The 25,618-nt window shown below is 40.9% G+C and overlaps 2 protein-coding genes across 2 annotated transcripts in view; one reads left to right on the top strand and one right to left on the bottom strand.

The window, feature by feature from the left end:
- Nucleotides 1–6,479, bottom strand: part of LOC108927257 (carboxyl-terminal PDZ ligand of neuronal nitric oxide synthase protein) — a 72,461-nt gene extending 65,982 nt beyond the window's left edge. The window contains exons 1-2 of the mRNA XM_018740438.2: nt 5,902–6,479; nt 2,697–2,768 (exon numbers count right to left, since the gene is read on the bottom strand). Coding sequence (XP_018595954.2) covers nt 2,697–2,768; nt 5,902–6,006 — 177 coding nt within the window. The 5' untranslated portion in view covers nt 6,007–6,479. The remainder of the gene's footprint in view (nt 1–2,696; nt 2,769–5,901) is intronic.
- A 3,620-nt stretch (nt 6,480–10,099) lies between these two features.
- The window catches only part of ttll11 (tubulin tyrosine ligase-like family, member 11), a 31,580-nt gene continuing 16,061 nt past the window's right edge, over nt 10,100–25,618 (top strand). Inside the window, exons 1-6 of the mRNA XM_029253083.1 lie at nt 10,100–10,681; nt 15,502–15,601; nt 16,821–16,954; nt 20,875–21,450; nt 21,830–21,925; nt 22,485–22,594. Of these exons, the coding sequence (XP_029108916.1) occupies nt 10,100–10,681; nt 15,502–15,601; nt 16,821–16,954; nt 20,875–21,450; nt 21,830–21,925; nt 22,485–22,594 (1,598 nt within the window). The remainder of the gene's footprint in view (nt 10,682–15,501; nt 15,602–16,820; nt 16,955–20,874; nt 21,451–21,829; nt 21,926–22,484; nt 22,595–25,618) is intronic.

Here is a 25,618-nt window from a genome sequence, read left to right as displayed (position 1 = left end):
AACCGCTTGTGCCAAGCGGGGTTGCGGCAAGCCAGAGCCTAATCCGGCAACACAGGGCATAAGGCCGGAGGGGGAGGGGACACACCCAGGATGGGCCGCCAGTCCATCGCAAGGCACCCCAAGCAGGACTCAAACCCCAGACCCGCCAGAGAGCAGGACCCAGCCAAGTCTGCCGCACCACCACCCCCCTTTAGTACTACTAATAACTCATTCATCTGTTGATTTTCTTAAAAACAATTTATGCCTTAAGCTGCTTAACAATTATTTACCCATTTATACAGCAGGGTAATTTTTACTGTATCAATTCAGGGAAAGCGCCATGCTGAAGAGTATTACAGTGGGAGTGGAACTCAAACTGAGGTATTTTTGACTTTTAGACGCGAACTATAAATGTTTCATTTAACTCAATTAATTAAATCATAAAAACTGCTCTTGTACACCGATACCGTCACAACAGCATAAACAAAGTCTTAATCTCACAATTTAACGATTGTCGAAAGTAGAAAATTTGTGATTAATGCTACACAGCACCTCTGACCATGTAGTGTCCCTGCACTTTGCAAAAGGAAAACTTTTTGTTAATATCAAAAACATCCTTGAGCCGAATATCAAAACGTTTCTGTCCAACATGTACCCTGCCTCAAGGTCTGTGGTACTGGTGTAGACTCTGGACCTCCGCAAGCCTGCTTTAAGGCAAGTGGTTATCTGCAATGAATGTATGAATGAAAATATCAGAATAAAAGGCATGCTGGAAATAATATTTTTGCTACAAATGTAAAATATTTTGGTGTTATTATTAATCATAAAAATACCTTTTCTTTTGGTATTTTAATACATTTTATGTGGCATTTGTCTGGAAACTGATCATTTCTTTCAGTTCAATTCGATCCCTTTACAATGCGAATTTCCCTAATGGAGTGACTTTATGGAACAAATTAACACCGTTATGTGACGCACGGGTGTAATCTTTTCATGAATGTTCTGTTTGCTACACTCATTCAGACTGTGGAAAGCCTTTTGTCTTACTTCGTTTACACAGAATTGTAGTATTTCAGCACTCCATCATTTTTCAAACGTTTTTCATGTTCACATGGAACTGTGTTTAAAAGCAAACAGCTAGAAACAGACCAAAGAGAACAAATGTGTCACTTGCTGAAGAGAGCAACGAGAAGATGTGCTATTACAACTGCGATAATTAGGGCACTCACCCTCACTGGGTTACTGGGACCCGAGGATACGAGTAAGCCTGTGGGGTATTTATAACTCTTCCAGGTATTCACGTGCAAGGCCCATGTGCCCTGTATGTCACAATGCAATTACTGCAAGAAGCACGTTGTAGCACACAAAGGGAAGACAGTGCTTAGTGTGAGGCCTTTTGGATGCTGGTTCTCCTGGTTTACTGCATGCAACGGGGTGACCCAGAGCCTAACCCGGCAACACGGGGCGCAAGGCTGGAGGGGAAGGGGACACACCCAGGGCAGGATGCCAGTCCATTGCAAGGCACCCCAAGCGGGACTCGAACCCCAGACCCACCAGAGAGCAGTCCCCAGCAAAACCCGCCCTGCCGCCGCACCCCCCGGAATTAAATTATTTAATTAAGAAAAATATCTGTATTTTCTTAACAAAGTAAACCAGTATTTGATCCCTTTTGTACTCTAATAAATTTCTTCGGCAACGATTTCACTGTGAATTGGCTGCATGTGCAGTACATTACACACTGCAGTTAGGGTTCATCTAATGGTAGTTTGTTTAAAAAAAGTTACTGTTTAGGTTGTACAACACACAAAGTATAAACCAGATTTCGCTGAAGTCTCCCAACGTAGCTTCATCAACGGGACTTCTCTGCAGTTTGGATAGCCAATCTACCATTTATACCTCTATAAAGCTGTTAAGCTGTACCGTACCCGTGAACTAGAGAAATACATTGAAGTAAAAAGTTACAATGAGCCTCAGCACTTTCGAACACATTTTTTACACTGGGTAAATTAACCAGAGTATCTATATATACAAATTTTAAAGTAGTCAGTTTTGATATCTCAAGCTTTACGAAGAAAGTTCTCCCATGGATGAGAACACACATGTAGCCATGTTGATGATTTATTTTACTTTATGTATTTCTATGCGCTATATTTTAGGCTACCAACTTGAATTGTAAATCTTTTTGGACACAACATGTTTGCTAAGTAAAGCAAAATGAATTGAATGAATGAAGGTCGCTGGTGTACGACAGCTCTGAGGGAGCGTAAGTGCCGTGTGTCATAGTTAATGTTAAAATGCCAAAGTCAGCTCTACTCAGAAATTAATTCTGATGCTTCCTCATCAGAAAGACAAGTCAGCGACTCTTCAACATCGCCAATATGTGCATCAATTGCCTGCTGCTGCATCTATTATTTTTTTCTTACTAGATTGTTGTTAGGTGACACTTTCACCCAAAGCAACTTTTTGACCCATTTAATCAGCTGGGTATTTTCACTGTTGCAAATCAGGGTTAAGTACCTTACTTGGGAGTACTACAGCAGGAAGGAAGGAGTGATGCTTGAACTTACAGCCTTCAGGGTTCAACTGCATCTCCTTAACTGCAGCAATACCTGCTGTCACCTATCTAAAACCCTACATCCACAGACCTCAAGTCAATAAACTTTATCTCACAGTAGAAGGCCTTCCTCTCTTTATACCAAGATGTCACAGAAACTTACCCTGATCCTCCTCATTGCGGCCACAATCTCCATGCGACTGTTGGGTCTCGGCACATCCAGGCTGCCGACATACTGCGAACCACAGAGCAGAGATTGACACAGATCATTACAGTGTGCCCTGAAAACACAGATACAACAGAAAAGCGGCACTGAGCAAACTGCACAAAGCAGCAATGCACTGAGCACAGAGCTCCATGGATTGTGATGTACAGCAAAACATTCGCTTGTTACTCAGGGGACATTAGAAACATTGTTCAATCCCCGACAGTTATCATAGACACACCAAAGATGTAGAAGGGATCTGATGAAAGAGAGGTGAAATCAACCAACTTAAGGGTGTCATTTAGTGTTACCTTATTTAGAAACACTTCTTGCTATTTCATAGCGTTGAATACAGCCATTGCTCAACATATATAAAATTAAATACAAATGAGTTCTGGTTATGTAATCATAAACAGGAATGTCGGATTTTAAGGATCCCTAGGGATTTTGGCTACTTTGAGTGGTAACGAGCAAAGTGAAAATTTGTGATTATGATTACATGTTTAAATGCCATAAATGCTGACAGAAGTTCAAAGGAAGTTCCCCAGCTGATAAAAATGTTTCTTTGGAAAATTGGCGTTTAAATTCATCCACAGAATATATGCTCTGATGCAGGACCATAAATATGACCATAAGAGTGAAAGATACAATAAGTGTAGCAACAAAAGTAAGATTAAGGTTAACCCTTTAAGCTAAAATAGCCCTGGTGTATACTGTTGCAATGCCTTGCATAAAATTAATTTCACAGGTGCAAATTTATATTAATAATTTCATTAAAAATTTCATAAATCAAAATTTACTTCAGTGATCACAAATCAAGTTATTAAATCATTACACTTAGTGTATAAATTTATGTAGGCAAAATAAAAAGAACTTTTTTATTTTTATTACACCGATACTTCATAAGTCATACAGTACATGCCAGAATAATTTTGCAATAGCAAAGTGTAGCTATGAAAAAAAAAAGCAGACAAAGTGTTTTTCACAACCATGTGGGCTGGTCTTAAATTTGGTTAGCTGGCAAGATTTTTGTTCAAAATCCATTCCACAAATTCCTGTAAAACAAAGGCTGTGTCATTTGTATTGGCTGGACTGGCATGCTATTTGCAGCTCTGCTTGCAACGTACAGAAGCATTTCCTCTTGTTCAGTCCCTCTCTGTGTCTCAGCGGCAGTGAGAAATCATGAAAAATACATGCAACACAGGACCGGACTTATGGAACATCAGAAATGCAAACTCGTTTTCATTATAAAATACCCGAGGAAGTGCTGGTGTTGTCACACTTGTTCGATACGCATTCCCTATTCTGGCGCACATGTGTTTGGAGCAGCGGTTCACGTAACTACGTACAAAATGATTAAAAGTCTAGACTGAGTGTGAGAGTGTTTCCTCGGTGGGTTTATTGCATCATGAGGAAAAAAAAATGCTAAAAAATCTGTTGTGTGTGTTGGGGGGAGGGGGGTTCATTGTAACTTTGTTCTGCTGAGTTCACATCAGCTCAGAAATCCTCTGCTCATTGCTAATCCGCAGCCCTGGCAGCAGCCGTGAAGTAACCTAACACACACACACACACACACACACACCGAGGCCACGCTCATCTGCAGAAACTGAGAAAGTGGAACACCCACCACAACCACAAACTTCATCTCCTCAATTTCATGCATTTTGCCCTTTTTCGCATTTATTTAGAATGCCGCCCGTTTCCGGCCTGCAGTTCTGAGAGCCTACAAAGTCCTCATCTAAACAAGTCCCATAAATATTCATGAGTGCCTGTGTCCACAGCCAGCCCCCCTTCTCACACAACTGCTGAGACAAATCCACAAGATTGTTTCCATACTCCATGCAACCCACTTCAAATACAGACACACACACACACATTTTCAGAACCGCTTGTCCCATACAGGGTCGCGGGGAACCGGAGCCTACCCGGCAACACAGGGCGTAAGGCCGGAGGGGGAGGGGACGCACCCAGGACGGGACGCCAGTCCATCACAAGGCACCCCAAGCGGGACTCGAACCCCAGACCCACCGGAGAGCAGGACCAGGTCCAACCCACTGCGCCACCGCACCCCCCGTCCACTTCAAATAACTGAATGATATTTAATTCACGCGAGGAACATCTCATTTTAGAAAAAAAAAAAACAGGTATGAATATGTGCACTGAACAGTCGTTCATACAACTGAGCCAGATTTCTTTTCGAGGATTTCATCAACTTATGTTTATTTTCTGATTTGTTCTTATGGATAGTTAAGAATGAAGGCTGTAGCAAATCAGTGAACTTACTGCAACGCATTTAAATATTCAAGGAAATAATAAACAATGAGGTTGGTGTACATATTATGAGGGTACATATGTAGGGCAGATAAAGTTTTCCCCCCAGTGTATGTGCTCTATTAGTGTTTATTGTTACTTAATACACATTTCAACTTCACCCCACGTTTGGCTCATCAGGTCACTGATGGTGAAAGTTTTACTCAGAGGGAGTCAACTGACCTGTTATTCTTCAGCCAGCACAGTAAAATGATCCAGAAAGAGTTCACCAGGTTTGGAGATCTCACTTGATGCCCTTTACCTACATTCATATACATTCATTCACATACATACATTCAATACATTCATTGAATACAGTGCATGCGTAATAAAAGGTTTATTACGCATGCACTGCATTCAATGAATGTATTGAAAGCGAAAGTAAACCGTTTGAAGCGGTGCCGCCGATCGTCACAAACACGCGTGATCATCATGTATAAAATCACGGACAAATTAAATTTAAAGTCAAATTATTCTACACCTGAACTGGCTGAAGCGGTATCTCCAAACCAAACGTGCTCAGTGTGAGAACTCTTATTATAGCTGGAGTAGCAGGCGAAGGAAGTGCGAGGTCGTTTTTCTCGGCCGCTCCAAACAACTTAAGTTGCTCAAACAAGTTTACCTGCTGCTGCTGCTGCTGCTGCGGACCTGAACGGACGATCCCGCCCAAAGCAGCGCGTCCGCAACGCACCGCACCGCACCGCACCGCACCGCGATCACGGGCCAAACGGCGGCCGATCGGCGATCGCGCTCCGAGTCCTTGACTCCTTCCCTCCCCGGAGCGCAACATTTCGGGAAACGCGTTTTTTCCGCAAAACATTTAGCGCGGCGGTTTAGAAATGTGAAAAGGCACCTTGGCTTGGAAGTGAATGCCGTGGCGGTACGCCTCCTCGTTGTGCAGAGGCACGCGCGAGTCCGCCAGGTCGTCCACCAGGTTGTACCTGCTCCGCACGGGCATCTCCGCAGCACACCTGTGTCACAGGTACGCCGGCTCGCGACACTCGCCTCCCGCGCCCGCGCCCGCCGCTCATGAGCACGCGGCGCTGTCCCCGCGGCAGTGGCGGCTCGGAGGCGCTCCGCAGGGGGACTGACTGCCCTTTGTTGTCATGAGTCCAGAAGGAGGATCCCGATCAGGACAAAAGGTCCGGCCGGCCGCCCCCTTTTTTCCTCTGTCACTCACTCCATCGCTCTCACACTCCCTACGTCCTCGTGCCGAACGGTCCCGTGGACCACGCAGCAGCTCCCGCTCTCATTTTTTTTTCTTTTCTTTTAAATTTTCTTTCTTTGTTTGCACTTGTGATAATAATTATATTGAGCGCCGCGACGAGGAGACCGTGGTCGACAGCGCAGAGCTCCTTGGTGCCACGCTGGGCTCAGTCAGTCCGTGTGCGCAGATCCTCTTCAGAGTTCAGCGGCCACTCCACTCCGCTCTTCTCCGGGCTCCGGTTGCAGCACACACCGGGAGAACGGAGGGAGCCTCGCCGCGCGCACGTGCCCCTCACCGCTGCGCCGCACTGTGGTGTTTCCGCTCGTTACACTCGTTTGGGTTTAGCCCAGTCACTCGGAGCGAGCACGTTTATCCCAAGCGCATTACTGCACTGCCATAGTACGGAGTGTGTATTAATACGTGCATTCCACAATAATGTGTCCGCACCAGTGAGTGCATCCCCGTACGTTTATGTGAATTAGTGCACAGCAGTGAGTGTAAACCTCTTAGTGAATACCAGTAACTGTACACCAGTAAATATATAGCAAGGGCAGCAGAATGATGAATGAACAGCACTAAGTGTGTCAGTTAGGATGAGTGATTTCCTATGCATTGATCAATGAGTGCATACCCTGAAATGAATAATAATGAGGGCACAGAAGTGAGTGAACAGCAGTGAATATGGCTACTGATGGTGTGTACCAAAGTTATTATTGCCAATTAGTAAGTACCACCAGTACCACGGTGGTCTGGAGTCTATGCTGGAAGCATTGGGAGGGAGACAGGGTACAGCGGACGGAATCCCAGTCCATCACAAGGTAATCTCTCTGACATACACATGCACACACACTTAAAGTGATATAGTCACTAACCTGTCTTTGGACTGTGGGAGGAAACCAGAGCACCCAGAGGATACCCATACTGAAAAAATTTCGAACCTCCGTCTGAGCCAACAGCCAAGGAGCAGTGAAACACCAGGGCTACCCACAATGCTGCCTTTTCATGCATTAGTTACAAAATTGTGAATATAACTACAGTTGCCAACACTGTAGTGTATTTCAGTGTGTTTGCTACAATAACAGCCCATTTGATCCAGAAAGGAGGAGCTCATTCATTTGGTTATTAATTTTGTAGCAGTAATCATTTGCAAATACAACGTACAACAACAGACATGAAAATGTATAGCTTTAATTGTTAAAAGCAGATTTTTGTTCTCTCCAAATAAACACATCACATCCGTAGTGTTATAATGCATTTCACACAGTTGACATTTCAAGTTCTGTAATTAAAACTGCAGAAACCTTTAAAAATTAAAAATAATTACATTTACATTTTGGGGGTGCGGTGGCGCAGTGGGTTGGACCACAGTCCTGCTCTCCGGTGGGTCTGGGGTTCGAGTCCCGCTTGGGGTGCTTTGCGACGGACTGGCGTCCCGTCCTGGGTGTGTCCCCTTCCCCCTCCGGCCTTACGCCCTGTGTTGCCGGGTAGGCTCCGGTTCCCCGTGACCCCGTATGGGACAAGCGGTTCTGAAAATGTGTGTGTGTGTGTGTACATTTACATTTATTAATTTAGCAGATTCTTTTCTCCTAAGCAACAAACATCTCAAAAAACAATACAAAGAGTGCAGTAAATCAACAGAAGGCACAAACTGCATTACAAACAATTAGTTATAAACAAATGTTCTCTCTGCTGGGCAAAACAAAGCTGACTTTGACTGTATACTGTACTGACTAGGTACTCATACATACTGTACATTCAACAAAACTGCTGGAATTTCGGGAAAAGTAAAAAGAAAAACATGAAAATGAGTTTAGTTTCTCAAATATAACTCATGCAAGTACCTCTCTGTTTGTGAATGATTCTAATTGCTTTAATTATGTATTACCTTTCTGCACAAATAGAAAGAGGCCTCTCATTAATTTGTGAACATTTTAATGAAGGCTAGCACTTGCAGTAAACATCTTAAGATCAAATCACTTTAATCAAACTTTAATAAATACTGTACTAAAAGACAATAAAAACAATCAATTAGCAAGTAATACCAATGGACAGGAAAAATTAAAGCATGTGGGAGTTATAAAATGATTGACTCTCTAATTTGTCAATCTATGACTACCAATTTGTTTTCTTTAGGATATTAACTTTATAAAAGAAATCCTGTACATTGTAAAACCATACCTTTTTTAGAAAAAAAAATCTCAGTACCGTAATACCTTGACAATGCTTATTAAAAACATTTCTCGTGCTTTTGGCAACACTGCCCCCTAGAGGTCACACGCAATAATACTGTATTGTTCAGTTCTGGTTTGTGAGTCGCTTCGTTCTTCTCGGCTTCAGTCACAAAACATTGTCTTGTAATTTCCACAGTTTAATTGTGTCTTCTTAAATAAACGAAAAAAAAATTATTTAGCTCTTATTATCTGGCATGTCCTACGTGTCTGTTTGGCTTTCCTCGGGGTACTCCGGTTTCCTCCCGAAGTCCAAAGACATGCAGTTCTGCTGGACTGGGGACACTAAATTACCAGTACTACGTAAGTCTGTGTGAGTGTGAGTGTGTGTGGCTACCCTGCGATGGACTGTCGCGCCGTCCTGGATGTACCACCACAGCCTTACGCTCAGTGATTTTGGATAGGCTCCGGACTGTGTTCACTGCTGTATTGCACTGACTCAGATTTATTTTCTGTGTTTATGTATTACTCCACTACGTTAATTTAGTATCTTTATGGAATTTTTTTTTTTGCAGGGGAATTAAAGACTAATTGAAAATGCTGTTGAATCACTTTCTTTCAGTGAGTGAGAAACAGAAAGTTGCTGAACAAGAACTGATTCAGGCACTTTATCAACTACTGATTGTGTCCATTGATTGAACCACTTCAAAATGCTAATAAAAGTTCATAATTTCTCTCGAATTAATGGCAACAATTCCAGATTTTGCTCTGTTTCTGACTAAAAACGTCGCCCCTAATACTCTCCTCTTCCCGCGGAATTGCGTCATTGTTCTGCTCTACACGCGATGCTTCCGCTGTTTTTTTCACAACGCCAAATTTTGAGAATACCGTAACGCCGCAAAGGTAATGTGCCTCTGCGGCTTCCGTTATTCGCGTTTCGTTGCGTTGTCAACGGGACCAAAACACAAGCGCCTCATTTGCGAGGCTCCCCTCCTCGCTGTAACGCGGCTGCTTTTGCGGGCGTTTCGAGAGCTCGCGGGCGCGCACCTCATTAAAGACGACCGAAACAACCGACACCAGCGAAATTATTACCGTTCCGATTATGCATACTGAAGCGGCAGACGCCTTTGACCGGCGTTAAGACTTTGAATATGCTCGAGTGTGCATGCTGCTCTGAGGCGGGCGAGCTGCGTCTGAGGCGTCTTTCCTCCGCAGTCGTCGAGAGCGAGGCGGCCGCTGCCCCGCCGCTACTCTCCGCTGCTCATCATGGCGTGTTTTCTATCATCATGTGCTCACGCCCCCTGTGCGGCAAAGTTAATATTATATGGCTTTAACGTCCGTGCACTGTAGCTTGATACTTAATTAAATATGACTTAGTGTTAGCTGCCAGCCCAGTCTTAGTAGCCGGCGACGTAACTAACGCGCTTTAACCGTCGAATGTTTGAATCAATGACTCCCTTGACTGTTTTGCTATGGAGAAATCAGTGTAATCCCGTATTCCACATGATCATCATGTACAGGGAAACGTGTCTCTCATGGAGCATAATGATCTACTCGTTTCTAGACTAGTGTGATGAAGAAGTATTCAGTTGTGCCTTGACACCGACAGTGGGGTTGCATCACAGAGTGGTTGGAAAGGGAAAGACAGTTTTGCACGTTGGAGGGCTGCCCGCACTATGAGTGACCACTATGTGAAGGTGAGGGTACAGCTGGAGCACATGAAGGTGCCCGGACGGGCGCTGGAGGGAGAAGCAGTTGAAGCAGGGGTCGGGGAGGGCCCTGTTCAGAAACCGGCGGCGGAACCCGTGCCGCCGGGTGCTCCTCCTGGTCCCGATGGTGCTTCTGGGCGGAGGAGGGATGCTGGAGGCCCGCCTGCACCCGGCAGAAGTGCGGCGAAGGGTCGGAGCGCGCGGAGTGCTGTCGGCAAGGACTCGGGCGATGTTGCTGCCAACGGCGGCGAGCAGGGTTTGGATGGTGGGCAAGGGGCAGCGGAGAACACCTCGGGGGATGCGTCCGATCGCAACAGCAGCGAGCCAACGCTTCAGGTCCAGGGGAAGCCGAAAGTGCTCCAGGGGAAGACGGAGAGCAACGGCGTTACGGTTCCCAGCATCCAGCTGAAGGATGCGAAGAGCCAGTACATCAAAGACGAAGGCAGCAAACTTGTCAAAAAGAAGAGGCCGGTGACGGTTGACACCTCCAAAGCCAAGACCTCGCTGGAAGCGCTCAAAGTGAGCATCAGGCAGCTTAAGTGGAAAGAGGTATGGCGCAGAAGAGACCCGTGCTTGATTTAACCCTCACTTGTTTGCGTGCTCCCTCACGGATTAGGAGTTAGTTATTTAAACCTCACCGAAAGTTTGCGCTGAATCCGTAACACTTTGCAATACGTCGGGTTTATTTTCTAGGATATTTCAGCAATGCTTCTACACTTTCCATGCGACAATCTATAGTAGCCTCGCACGGTTCGTACGAGACAAACACAGAGTGAATTGTGATCCGGATGTTTGAACCTGTCCAGCGTTCGGATACAGTTACAGTTTACCATTACTAAAAGTTCCCTTTAAATATGTGCTGTCCATAAGTATTTAATGAGGACACTAATTGATATTGTGCATGCTTACTGGGTACCATCTGTCCAGTGTGACATTTAAAATACAGTGTAAATAATCTTGGTCATCTCTACCTATCTGAGAGGTCTGATGGTAACGGTTTTTATTGTGATGTTATGAACTCCATCAACAGCTTTGGCTTTCCATTGTAATACAATCTTTTAATGGCTATGATGTATCCAGTTTCCTTCTCTGCACTGATATCTGTATTGAACTATTACATGCTGCCATTACAACAGCAAAGTGAAGACAAGAATTTATATACCAAAAGGCTAATCAAGACCTCAAAGGCTTACCTTTACAGAAGGTTTACTTACTACAGTGATTTTCTTCAGTAAGAAATCATATTCTATGGTAAATGATTAAACATATTGCTGATATTTTTCTCTTGATTGTTAAATATGAAAAGGAGAATTTTACATTTTCAGTACTGATGTCTGGAGCTCATCTGATTTGCACAGATTTGGTGCGTGTTTGGAAAAATATTGTTTTTGTGTAACAGCGTGATTGAAGAGCAAGGTAAAGTCGGTCTTAATTCAGCGATAAAGATCACATTTGTGATGTTGATGAACTTGCACGTTGTATTCGAGGGTCTTCATGCAAGGTTTTAACAAATGTCTTTTTTTAAATGTTTGTATATTCTCATGCAATTGAGTTTTCGATCTGTTTTTGTTTCGGCAACAAAGAATTAACAAATGATTTGTATAAATATTTTAAGGCCTCAAATCTCGTTCATTGTAACTCCGGACTTATTGATCAGGTCACTAGTTATGTTTTTAGGGCCTTATGTTTGCTCCCTGTGTGCAATGGGGGTGGCAGAAAGTGTTTTTCATTTCATATTCATACTATTAAACCCAATATTTCCACATTTATTGGTACTTTATATGTTTCTTATTTTGTAATTTTGTAATATTTCACTAATAACATCTTGTACCCTGCGATATCTAGGTTAAAATGAAGTGAATAACTTTTAAGGGGGAAAAAATTCTTGCAGTGCCTTTTTTCAATACATATTAGGTGCATATTTTTTATGTAATACTTTGCAGAAGCTTTGATCACAGCAGTAAGTGTCTCCATAGGTTTCTCCCAACTTTGCACTTGTGGATTTCAGTTTTATCTCACGTTTTGCAGAGTTAATGCTTAGTCACATTCTGAGGTGATCTCCTGTGCACAGCCCTCTTTTGGTCACTCTGCAGCTTTTCTATGGGATTGAGCTGGAGGCTCTGATCGGGCCATTCCAGGGCATTGACCTTCCTATTTTTTAAGCCATCCCAGTTGGCTGTGTGCTATGGATTGTTGAAAGGGGAAATTCTTTGTTAAATTTCATGGCAGATTTTGCAATAAATATTTGTAGCTATTTATTTTCCCCTTTTAATCTGGTCTGATCAGAGCCCCCGTCCCTGCTAAAGAAACACAGCCCAGTAGCATGATGCTGCAAACACCATGCATTTACATTTATTAATTTAGCAGATGGTTCTGGCTCCTCCTCTTCTTCAAAGTGATGTTAATGCTCGAGTGTAAGTACTCTGTACTTTGGCAGGCAAGCTGTGGTGCTTTTGCACCAAACATGTCTTTTGGAATCAAGGCCAAAAAGTTCTGCCTTGTCCCATTAGATCATAAGACATTTTTTTCATAAGGTCTTGCAAAAGTTACTATGTCTTGTTGCAGATTTTTCTGGACTTGGATTTCTTTTTTTTTTTTTTTTTTTTTTGAGGATGCAGGAAGTAGCCAGTTACTGCCTTAAAGTCTTGTGGCTATTTTATGGCTGTCATCGGCTCTCAATAGCCTCTTCAATTACCTTTCTCTCTGCCTGTTCATCAGTTTTTGGGGAACAAAACTGGTCTTTTACATCCAGATGATACCATATTTTCAACATATTTCATGAGCCTGTATTTCTACAGTATTGTCTACTTAATAATGCATGGTCTTCTGTGGTATATATAATGACTTTTTTTTTTTTTTTTTTAATTTAAATACCCCTTTCCTGATCTTACCTTTCAACAATAAAATCCAGAAGATTTTGTGTTGCCTTTTTGTGGACCATGGTTATCTTTGCATTATGTAACCTCAGAACCTCCAGGGAGATCCTGCAGGAAGAGTTAACTTTATTTAAGGTTAGTTGATGTTAAGTGAAAGTAAGTTAACTTTGCATGTGATTTGAAATGTGGTTGTGAACATGACAGATGAAATCTGAACAGTTACACCGCCCCCCCCCCCCCCCAAAGCAACTGCCAAACTACAGCCAAAACATTGAATGTTTTAAAAAGATTTTTCCCTAATGAAATCTCAGATGTGACAAAGTCCTCTTACAATAATTTTTGTTATTATTAGATTTTCTTTGTATTGATACACAACGTAACTTTTCGTAACACTTTACCCCTGTAGGTTTGAACACAGTTGACTGATTTTTGCAGTTTACACACACAACATGCAGTACATCTGCCAATTGACTTTCAGCATATGGTGCAGCCTATCAGTGGGTAATGATTAGATGTAATCTGGGATAATCCTTTTAGTCTCTCTGTCCATTTAGAGGGATGGAGAGTCTCTGCGTGCAAAGAAAAGCACAAATGTGCTTTAGGCTTTCTCTTCTGCATTGCTAATGGGATGTCTTTATCTCAAAGTTAAGAGAGATCTACTGCTTACAGATAGCTGTGATGGAGGATGATAATGTGCTGAAGTGTACTTTAGTGTGTTATGTAAAATGTGACTGGGGATCTGTCTATGATAGTGTTGGAATATGTATACTGTGACTGCTTTCCAATAAATTTCATATGTTTGACTCACTGCAATAAAAAAAGTTTGTCTACAGACTCATTTCAACTGTGAAAGAGAACCTCTGAATGATTTAGTTTATTGTAAGTCTGTTTTCGTTTTTTTAAAAATATAAGCATGTTTTTGGTTGATGAGTCGAGCAGCTGTGGAAAGCCATATATACATGTAATTCTTGGTGAACAGTGATTCTCACGTAAGGTGTCTTTTTTTCTCATAGTTCAAGGGAGTCTATATTCAACATGTGCAGTTGTCCTTGTAATAAGTATTTGCTACATTAATAAGAATATGAATTTTACAGTAGTCAGAAGTTTTTGTTTTGTCTTTTAGCCTTTGGTGCGTAACTGGTTTAAAAAATGGAGTATTTGAACTCCTGACTGTTGAAGGGGTTTAAGGTTTGACCCTATACAAATACAGTAGTCACATTTTGCACACATTTAACTTGCACAGTCTCAGTATTATGTGGGTGAGCATTTTTTTGATGAAAGAAATAGCACTCGAGTTCATTGGAAGTTGCTTTGGAGAACAGTGTCTGCTAAATAAATAAATGCACATGTAAAATGGACTAAAACGCCATGAGCAGAGAATTCAAAGCATCCATTGGTATCCTTTCTTTATTTTATTTATTTATTTTATTTTTTATAGAGTGCTCTTCTTCTCTTTGTTTTTAAAGAAAGAAGAGCATCTAATTTTGCTGTTTGGCAGTCCAAACAAATGGGAAATACCTTTGAGCTTCATTGCAGCTGGTTGTGTCATCAAACAAGAGCTTTACCGGACAAATAATTCAATCACTCCTGAACAGTACTGTGTAATTTGAATGATTAATGCATTTCTTTGTTGATCAGTGGATATTGTTATGTTTATATTCGACAAGATGACTGACTTTCGGGGCTGAGAAGAGAGAAGGAATAGTGATAATAGTTTAATGTAAGATGGTTTAGGTTTATTATTTGTATGAAGGTTGCTGTCTTGCTCTTCTTTTTGCTTGCCTTCTCGTTATGTTGCCATATTTTGTATCTGTGGATTGAGGATGAGTTATTCTTAGGATGTCCCTTTTCTGCACGGTTAAACATGAGAATGGAGCAGTAATTGAACTCGGTTATTTCAGGTTTTATTTGCCCTAATATCACCCAAATTCATTTGGCCTATTTTCTTGATTAGATTAAATGTGTGCATTTAGTATAGATTAGTGTTTGTAGCAGTTTTACATGAATTTATAAGCATATTTTTTGAATGCTTTTTTTCTCCAAGACCCCCATTGATAGTAAAGGCCCTGACTTTGTGGACCTTGTTAGGGTTTTGGTGGGTTTTACTCATGTGTGACTTACATGGTGATGAACAGCCCTGCTTCACACACTGGGAAACCCAGCAGGAGTGTGTAATCTGATCAGAAACTAGTGTCCTTGGATGGCTCCTTGACTTCATTGCAGGGTGTCCCCCAGAAATCTTGTTAGCTTAGAGAGGTGTAAGTGTTCCAGTGACAAAACAGGGGCTGCGAACAAAGTTGCAGACTGGGTAGATTGTTTTAAATTGTTAATGTCGCCAATTTTGAATTCTCTGAGATTTGTCTCACATTTTTTTTTCCTTTTCATTTTGAAGGCAAACTAGTTGCTTAACTTATTTTGCTGACTTGCAGCTGTACACCACTGGACGTTGACTTTCGTATTTGAAACCATCAACAGTCCCTTGTTTCTTTGCAGTTTCCCTTGGGTCGTCGAGTGGCCTGCGATATATACTGGCATGGAGTGTCCTTCCACGATAACGAAAACATAGTCTCTGGCCAAGTCAACAAGTTTCCTGGTAAGGTCACACTGGCTCCCCAGCTTATGAGCACAATTGGGACTGGAGGACTGTTGTTAATTAATTTTGTCTGTAACTCCAACATTGCTTTTACTACTGTGTCACAATCAAGAAAAACATAACAATACAGATGTGCTTCAGTTTGTTTGTGCCATGTGTTCTATAAAACCTTGAATATAGCTGTAATAATAATAATAATAATAATAATAATAATACGGCTTCATTTTAATATCAACTTTGAGCTGCATCAACATAAAACCTGCTGAGCTGCTAGCCTAGTGGTTACAGCTGCTGCCTTTGGACCCATAGGTTGCAGGTTTGAATCCTAGCTGTAGCACCCTTAAACAAAATACTTACCCTGATTTTACTCCAGTAAAATTCCCCAGCTGTATAAATGAGTAAATAGATGTATGCAGCTTAACATTGCAAGTTGCTTTGCAGTTAAAATTAATTTAAAATGAATTAATTTGCAGTTGAAATTAAAAATACTTTAGTCTTCACAAACAACTATTCAGTGCTGATTGTTGGCTTTTTGTGCCATAAACATGTACGGCGTGAACTGGCAGTGAGTTGAAGTAAAGGTGGTCCTGCTCCTCCTATTTGGTTCCATTTTACTGAGACCTGTTAGCTGAATGGGTAAACATGGGTTTACAGACAGGTTGTAGAAAAGAGATATGGGAAGAATTTGAAGAGGAGGTTTTGCTTGCCAAGTAAACACTTAGATAGCACTTATTTTAGTAAGCCAACTAATTTTACCACATCTAGATGCCTGATTTTATCAGCATTTCCCGAACAGCGTATCAGAAGTTTCTGGCAGTGCTGGGTCATTGTACACAGTTTATAGCTGGATTTAGCATATATCTTTGCTGGCCAAGCACAGTTGCACAAAATGATTGAGTAAAGTTTCTTACTTTTGCCTAATCGCTGAGATTTCTCATCCTTTCTGACAGCAGAATTAAAACATCTGATAAACTTACTGGACTTGATTGTGTAGCTACATGTTAAATGGTTTAGTAATTAAGTTTAATAACCCTACTGTGAGGTACATGTAAAATTGTAGCTCTGATTAACGCAATCAAACTTTTAGAACAGAGGACATCTCAAGAATTTAAATATATATATATATATATATATTGTTTTTCCTTGCACTGTGACCTTAGCTGGGCAAGCAGTCTGGAAGATGGATGAATGGATGGATGCTTTTTCTTGTTTTACCCAGGTATGATTGAGATGTTGCGGAAGATCAACCTTAGCAGGGCGGTGCGGACCATGCAGGAACTCTTTCCGGAAGAGTACAACTTCTACCCCCGCTCTTGGATAATGCCGGAGGAGTTCCAGCTCTTTAACACCCAGGTAGGAGTGTATGCCTACGACAGGTGTGCAATATGGAAATGTCAGCTTGGATTAACCCCTCTGATGTTGACTAATACAGTCATCCATTCATTCATTGATCCTTTCATTTTCAATTACTGCTTACACCATTAGTTGTGCTGATCTGGAACATATTCCAGGAGACAAAGGGAAAAGGCGAAGTAACTCCTGAAAGGGATGGCAGTCACATAAACAGTAAATAGAGGAGGAAATAGAACAGAAAAATAAATGCAAAGCAACTCACAGGCAAACGCTGGGGGTCAGATCCCAATATGCAACCTAGGAGCTGAGGAAGCTTGTACATGCTGCACAAATTTATTACACCTACTGTATATAGTCATTTAAATTGCTCTTTTACAGATTTTTCATGCTATAGCCCTTTTTAATGTTTTTGTACCTAATCTGTTTCATGTTACAGTGCATTGCTTTTTGAACTAACATATTGTAACCTGATGCTATTTCTTAAACATGTATCTGGCCCATGAGTTCTATGCAAGGCAAACAGATGGTGAGCCATGACAAAGTGAAGTTCATTCCATAGCCCTTTGCTGCAAGTATCATTTACAGTTATTCATTTAGCTGATGCTTTTCTCCAAAGCAGCTTACAGTTATTTTCCCATTTATACAGCTGGGTCATTTTACTGGAGCAATTTAGGGTAAGTACCTGGCTCAAAGATACTATAGCTGGAGGTGGGAATTGAACCTGTGGTTCTAAAGGCAGCAACTGTAACCACTACACTACCAGTTCTATCATGTAGACTGGTATTTGGAGAGTATATGGGAAAAAAAATGCCCCATGTCATGTTAGTGGTAAATAGAAAGCACTACTGTCTAGTCACAAATTTGGGATGAAGTTTGTGTTTTTCAGGGGAAGAAAAAATCAGCTTTTCTCTCCCACGCAGAATTTCCTGTAACCTTCCCCTCTTCTGATGATAATTACAATGTTGTTTTCCCATCTTACAGTCGACAATAACAGCTCTGGCATTTGCCTGATTAATGTCCTAGATTTATAACTAAACAAAACACTGATAAGTGCCTTTTTGAATATACTTTTCTAACGTAGACAAGACAAAATATAAAATACTGGTGATAAATTTGTTCTCTTCTGGAAAATAACCTTAGGATTGGAAGATAAATCTTAAGGATTGTCTTAGTATAATTTGTAGTTTATCAGCCTTTTACTAGTATAGCATGTTTTGCATATTAGTAGAAGTGAAACATATTTACATATTGCAGTCCATACTAAGCTTTGTCCATTTCCAGGGTCCCTGTATGGATTACATCATTCACTTTATTACGATTTTAATTACACTGCCTGTTTTAATATTCTAGGTTCAGCTGTTTCACTGAATTGAGAGGTAACTATTATCAGGGTGCTAGTGACAAAGAAATTAAAATAAGCAGTTGTGCACATCCATAAGTAATAAAGTGCAGATGAGTTAATGGAATAATTAAATGATCATTTGGAAATTCCTGTAATCGGGCATTGCAATGTTTAATTGCTGGGTTGGTCCTTCCAGAAAGAGTGGAGGAGGTATGGAAACAGAAGGTGGCACCAGATCTCAGGGAGAGGGATCCAAAGCCCCGCTGAAAACACACACACACACACACACACACACACACACACACCTAAACAGAGAGCTGTCTGTTGTGCAAGACCAAAGCAATCTTTGAATTGCTAAGGAAAGTCAATCAAGTGGCTGTTCAGACATTCTGTGTCTACTATAGGTTGATTGAAAACTCGGCAATGAAACAAGGACTGTATGGAAGATACAAATTGCACCGATAAATGTGTTGTATGACAGAGTACCTGTCCTAGTTGAAAGGGCAGTTGAAATGATGACATTTTCATCAACACATATTTTTATGTATTCGCAAACTGATGACAGCTGCACATCAGACTTCAGTGAGAGCAAAATGCACTTTAGTTCCAGCGGCTCTAGATGGCAGTAGAGAGGCAGTGAGAAGAGTGTGTTTCTCAAGATTTTTTTAGTTTAAAAAGTCTTATAATTGTAGAACTTGAGAATCAGACAGGAAAGTTTGCACATTATTACCTGATCATAAATTATACATCATAGTCCTGGTTTATGCATTATATTATTATTTGGTTTCATATTACAGTTTGTTGAGTTCTCATGCTCATTTTTCACATTACCCCTCACCAAGGAGCCATAGTGTTTATACAGAAAAATTAACTGCTACAGTGTTTTTTTTTTTTTTAACTTTAAAGCACTCTGATTTTCTACCTTATTTTTAAAACAGAACTGTGCAGTTCACACCTTCGGTCCCTTTACATTAGCTTTTCCAGTCTCTTGGCAACCTGACCCGAATATCAGATTGGCTGACACATCAGGGGTCCCCGCAGTGCCGCTCCGACCCACAGCATGCCTCTGCGCAGGGCGAGGTGAGGGGTGGGTTGACATCTTAGAAAGGTGACGGCTCAATTGCCGCTCTCGTCTCTGCATGCGTCACCCAGGCATGCTATTGCAGGGCACGTCGCCATTTCTTTACTTCCTTTCTTCTGTGGCTGGACAGCATTAAAGACTTGCATGTGGGGCAACAAGATTAGATTAAGTTCCCATTTCTAATTACTCCATTTTCATAACTGCAGCTTGTAGCACTGACGTGCTTGTCCTGGGAGGCCTGTGTGAGGTTCATTGCTGATTGCAGTTTCTTTATATATGTATTCTGTGTTTGCACACACATTTGACATAAAAAAAAAAAAAATCAGTGTGTCCTTATTAAAATTTCAGCTTTTGTTGATGTAAAGGCTGAAACGAAGATGAATCTCATCAGACCTTTTTACCTTTAGTTATATCTTATAACAAGCAGTATTTAAATGAAAAGGTAATCATTTTATGCGGGAAGACTGTTTTTTTCCCTTGGTTGCAAAAGTATGCAGATCCTTTAATACTTTGAACCATTCTTTGCAGAAGAGGTAAAGGGTATATGTAACTACTGCGCACAAGTACAAGATATATACTGAAAGGTTTTCACAGGTGTTAGTTAACCGCTTTATATCATCTGTTTGTGCCGTCTCTTGCATTAACCCCTGACATACCTTTCTTAACCTATTAACCTTTCCGTATACCATTGCAATCCTATTAGCTGCTAGTTTGCCATGGCTTTCCTGTTAACCTGTTAACACCAAGTCCATTACTTACTTTATTATTATCCCCTTCAAATGGCAGTTTCACAATTAAGTTTTCATCTCAAGGATTTAGTGTTTCATGTTCATAAATGTGTAGATGGCAGAGTCAACACTTCTGCCGTTCCCTACCCACTCGGTTTTCATCTGAATGCAGTAAGACTTATTTCCTGCCTCGTGTAACCGTGAAAGCTGTAGACCTGGCTGTTGTGTTTTTCGGATAAAATGGGGAAAAACAAAGAGCCATTGTTATTGCTAGAATCTACCACATTTTCTCATGTAGATGATAACAAATTTTGTTTTTTTGCAATTGGATTAGGCGCTGCCCTTTATGTCCACTGCCCCTAGACACTTTAGAAAGAAGGAAAACTCTCCTAAAGATCGCTATTATCTTTGTGCTGTATGCCTCCTGATGCACTTTTAAGTACTTGGAAGATACATTTTACATATTAATTATTGTGGAGTCAAAGCTGAGCCTGTTGCAGTTAACCGGCAGTTTTCTTTTGTGTTTATTCTGATGCAGAACAATGAAACTTTGATTTATTTTTCTTATCTTAAAATCATTTCCATTTATGCAGCAATTAAAGTAAATTAGTTATTATGGGCAATTGTCACAAAATTATCTTGATTGTTAAGAGGCTCTCTCATCAGTTTAGAGAAGCATAATCGTATTCCATAACTTTTCGAAAAATGCAGACATCGGCTGGGTCGAGTGCTTTGTTCCTGTTAACCCATGTTCTTCCCCCTCCTGCAGATCCGCATGGCAAAGGATAGTGATGTCACCTGGAACCCAACGTTCATTGTAAAGCCGGATGGTGGCTCCCAGGGGGATGGGATCTACCTTATCCGGGATCCCCGGGACCTGCGGTTGGCAGCAGGCGCTCACAGCAAGCATGCTATTGTGCAGGAGTACATCCAGAAGCCCCTGCTCATCGACAAGCTGAAGTTTGACATCCGCCTGTATGTCCTGGTCAAGTCACTAGAGCCACTAGAGATCTACATCGCCAAAGAAGGCTTGTCGCGCTTCTGCACTGAACCATACCAGGAGCCAAGTCCGAAGAACCTCAATCGCGTCTTCATGCACCTCACCAATTACTCGCTCAACGTGCACAGCGGCAACTTCATCCACTCAGACAGCTACAACACAGGCAGTAAGCGCACTTTCTCCAGTGTGCTGTATCGCCTGGCATCCAAGGGTGTAGACATCAAGAGGGTGTGGTCTGACATAATATCTCTGGTCATAAAGACAGTCATTGCCCTAGTGCCGGAGCTCAAGGTGTACTACCAGGCTGATATCCCACCTGGAAAACCAGGACCCACCTGCTTTCAGGTACGTAGTTGAAATGTGGAACCCCAGTGGAGACAATACAGTGGCGTAGCTCAGTGTGTCCTCAGCTGAAACACAATGCTCGGGTCTCAGGTTCTTTGTAAAAGACAGATTCTCATTTTCTTTTTCCCCCTCACATTTTTTGGAAATTGCATATTTGCTTCAGAATTGCTACCAGAATAGCATATAGGTACTCAGTCACTCAGTTCTGAAAATTGTATTTATTTTGTAAGAATATGACATTAAATCCATTATTCTTACTACTTTTTCTTTTTATCAACTGTTGTACATGTTTGATTGTTACATTGCGTGTACTTTACAGCATGTTTTTTTTTTTTTTTTTTTTTTTTCCCTTTTTGCTCTTCCCCTTTCTGTCTTCCAGATACTGGGCTTTGACATCCTACTGATGAAGAACCTAAAACCTGTCCTGCTGGAGGTCAATGCTAATCCCAGTATGAGGATTGAACATGAGCAGGAGGTCAGTGTGCAGTTTTAGCTGCTGGAATGGTTTTCTTAAAGACAGAGTCATGTTCAATGCAACATCCATTAGTCTCTGCAGAGATATTATGGAAGTTATTCAAAGGGACCGCTGTATGAGGATGTTCTAAAAAGCAGCGCCTTTTTGTCACAAAAGCTCAGGTGTACACACACAACTTAAAGTCCACACGTGGTTTACAGGAACTCTAATACTCATTTGTTAAATTAATGTTAGTGGAGATAGAGGTCAGGATGAGATCTATGATTTAAACCTAGTTTAGCAATTCTTGTCCAGCTAGTTATGCAGTATACACAATGTGATGCTTGACATCACATGAAAAGTTAGCTGAAGATTTTTAAGTTTGCATGTACATTGTACATGTACATTCAATTCTTTTAGCTTTGATGTTTGATGGCACCTGTGAGACAGAATGTTCCCTATCTAGGCTCATGTCAGTTTGTGTTGACATAATTGGGGAACAGCAGCCATGGGGGTGAATACTCCTGCAAATTGGGGTCTCTCACGGAAGGGTGCCTGATTACAGCTGCTGATGTTACAGGTGTCTCCAGGTGTGTTTGAGTACGTGCCCAGTCCTGTAGATGAAGAGGTCAAGGTGGGGGTCATCCGTGACACACTGAGACTTGTGGATCCTGCACAGAGGAAGACTTTGTAAGTCCAATATACTCACATACTGGCCTTTGAATAGCCTCACTGAAGTGTAAAAAAAAAAAAAAAATATATATATATATATATAATACATATAATTCCTCTCCCACCCCAAGATAAAATCAAAAATATGTTGAAGCTGCTGGCTTTTATGTAATTTTTTTTTAAAAGTATGTAGAAGTCACAGGGACATCCCCCTTTATCATTCATCGGTGGGACATTTTTTCAGAAGTGTTACTGCAAGCTTTAGGAAGTATGTACACAAACACCTTATAGTAATTGAATTTGCAAGGTGATTTTCTGATGAAGCATAAGAATTAAAGAAAATTAATCAAAGCAACATTTTGACTATAATGGCCTGCATTTGCTTGTTCAGTGAAAGTAGTTTGGTGTTGTCTGTCCTCCAGCACTTGTGGCTATGTGGGAGATTCAGACCAATGGTATGTGGTTTATTGCCAGGACCAGGTAATGGCCCAAAGTCCTTAGTGTGAGGAATATGGAAATGAGCGTTGAACAGGTGGAAGGTGTCAGTTTAACCCCCAAGAGTTTGGCAGGAAACCACTGGAGCAGACCTTGCAAATCTGCTGTTTGGCCACATAATTTCCCAAAATGCCCTGGTGGGATCTCACCAGCTGCTATTTGTGTCAAGTGACCCCTTTCATGCTTCTCTTGTGAAGATATCAGGTGCCTGGATATGAGAAAAGGCCACTGGCAGACTTCTTAGGAAGCCTATGAGTCACTCTGTCCAGACTAAAATTATCAGTGTAGATGTTTAGCAGATCAGATGATCTGCCACCTCTTTAAGCTGTTTCTCAGACTGCTGTGGAAGTGTTACTATACTTACTGTAATGCTCTTGAGAATATTTTTTGATCCTTTGTTGGTATTTTCATATTTTTAAGTGACTTATTTGCAAATTCCTCCGTCGTTCTCAATGAAATGTTTTGTTTTCTAAGTTTGTTTAAGTACATTTAATATTTGATTCATTCATGTAGAATAACTGGTTTCATTCCTAACGTCAGGATAGAATTTCTTTGACTGTCTAAACTATTTTTACACACATACAGTACCAGTCAAAAGTTTGAGTAGACACATCATTTAAACGTGTACCAGCTCTTCTACAGCAATTTGTGAAGACGTAGGACATTGATGGGTTCAGTCTTCTGTCCAGTTTGTCTCATACAAGTATTGCCCAGGTTGCTCAGGTGTGCTCACACTTTTCAATGGTTTTGGTTCATCTTATATATTATTTTGTGAAGTATATCAACTTGTCTTAGCTTTGACTAAGCTTTTAACCCTCAAAATTGCTCTAAATGTTGACCTCAGGGTGATTCTGTGCTAAATTTCTGAGATCAAATGAAAAAGCATTGTAATATTTTATCATACTTGTATTTATGCCACAACTTATCTGTCATTTGACTTAGCTAACCTTGTTTTACACGTTGAAAAGTATGGTCTGACTTGAAAGATAAAAACACGTGATGATATAACAGATCTCTAGGTGAAATTACAAGAAGTTATTAAAAAAGAAGTTTAATGGGACCAAAAAGGCATATGAATATTTTTTTAAAATTTATCCCTCTCAGAAGGACGAGGTCTTTTTTCCCGATCATTAGCAAATACAGATTTCAACAAATAAATAATACTTTGCACATGCATTTCATACTCAACTACCATAACTATTGCTGTTCCCTGGCAATGGAAGGGTCTTTTATTTTGTAGTTGTGCAGAATCTGAGTGTAATAAGAAGTGATTCAGCATATCAGAAGTAATCCTTCTAATACATGCTAGCACTGGGTCTCACTCTGTTAGCATAATGCTGATAAAGTAATGGCTTTGCTCATTTCAGCCTTCACATCAGTTTGTGTGTTTAAAAGATCTGATTTACTCATTCCTCAAAGACTAGTTCAGGTTTTATTTGTACCTGCTGGTTTTGTATTTCTTCTATTCACTGTTTTCATGATAGGCTGGAAGCAGTAGTACATTTAAGGCGAATTTCTCTTCCAATCATTTGTTCTATTGTTTGCCATGAAATGAGCTGATAAGTGAACAAATGATTGGAAGTTAATGATGAAACTTGAAATGGATGTTACTTCTCATTTTCTGGGTATTTTTTTCAAAATATGTTTCATTTAGGGAAAATTGAATGGAAAATTGTTAACGAAAATGTAACTTTATGCAAATAACGTGAATAAAAATGAAGTCCTTAACTGCACATCTCTTTTAATTATGCAATAGCAGCATATAATTTTTCCACTGAAGTCCTATGTAATGATGAGGAACAATGCTGTGATTCTTTTGTCTGGCTCAAAATTCCAGCAACACAATTTGCTACTGCACAACAGATTACTTAGACCTATGGCCAGAAAGAGAAATGGTCAGTAATACACATCTGACACTAATGTGTATTAATTTACTCATTAGATTTGCTGAAAGAGACGCTGTCAGTTTGCCTTTTTTTTTTGTGCCAAGTGATACTGAGAGGAAATGAAAATCAGTTGATCATGTTGTTGTTGTCTTTCATGCAGCGAAGTCTTACGAGTTGCATTTTTGTGGGGATGCCTGTTAAACAGGTCATCATTAATTGAGGCTCACCATAAAATTCCTGCCGAAGTCACTGATGGCTTCATTGCACAGCTGTGGAGAAAGGCAGACGAGACCATTTCTGTGGCAATCGCTGTATGATTTTTCAGTAACGATCTCTGAAATTAAAATAAATGAAGCAGAACAATTGGGTTGAGCTTCAAGAAACATCGCAATACCCTTATTACCAAAAAAAATTACACTGATTCATATTTAGCTTCTCTGCGCTTGGAGGATGGATTGTAGATGGGTCATTACTGTCACTCCGTTGCACCTTAAAATTGCTTTGTTTGAGTTGCTCTGACACATGGTGTGTCATTTGGGACTTGTTGAGAATAGAGCGGATTGTACCGGAAGGCTTGTTCTATAGGTATTATTTGATTGAGGACTGTCAGAAACACTGACCTACACACCTACTCCTTTGTGCAAGCACCACTAGAGTAGCA

This window comes from Scleropages formosus, chromosome 6 (assembly GCF_900964775.1).
Source record: "Scleropages formosus chromosome 6, fSclFor1.1, whole genome shotgun sequence".
Lineage (NCBI taxonomy): Eukaryota > Metazoa > Chordata > Actinopteri > Osteoglossiformes > Osteoglossidae > Scleropages > Scleropages formosus.
The sequence above is the reverse complement of the archived record's forward strand: the minus strand, read 5'-3'. Positions and strand labels throughout refer to the sequence as shown.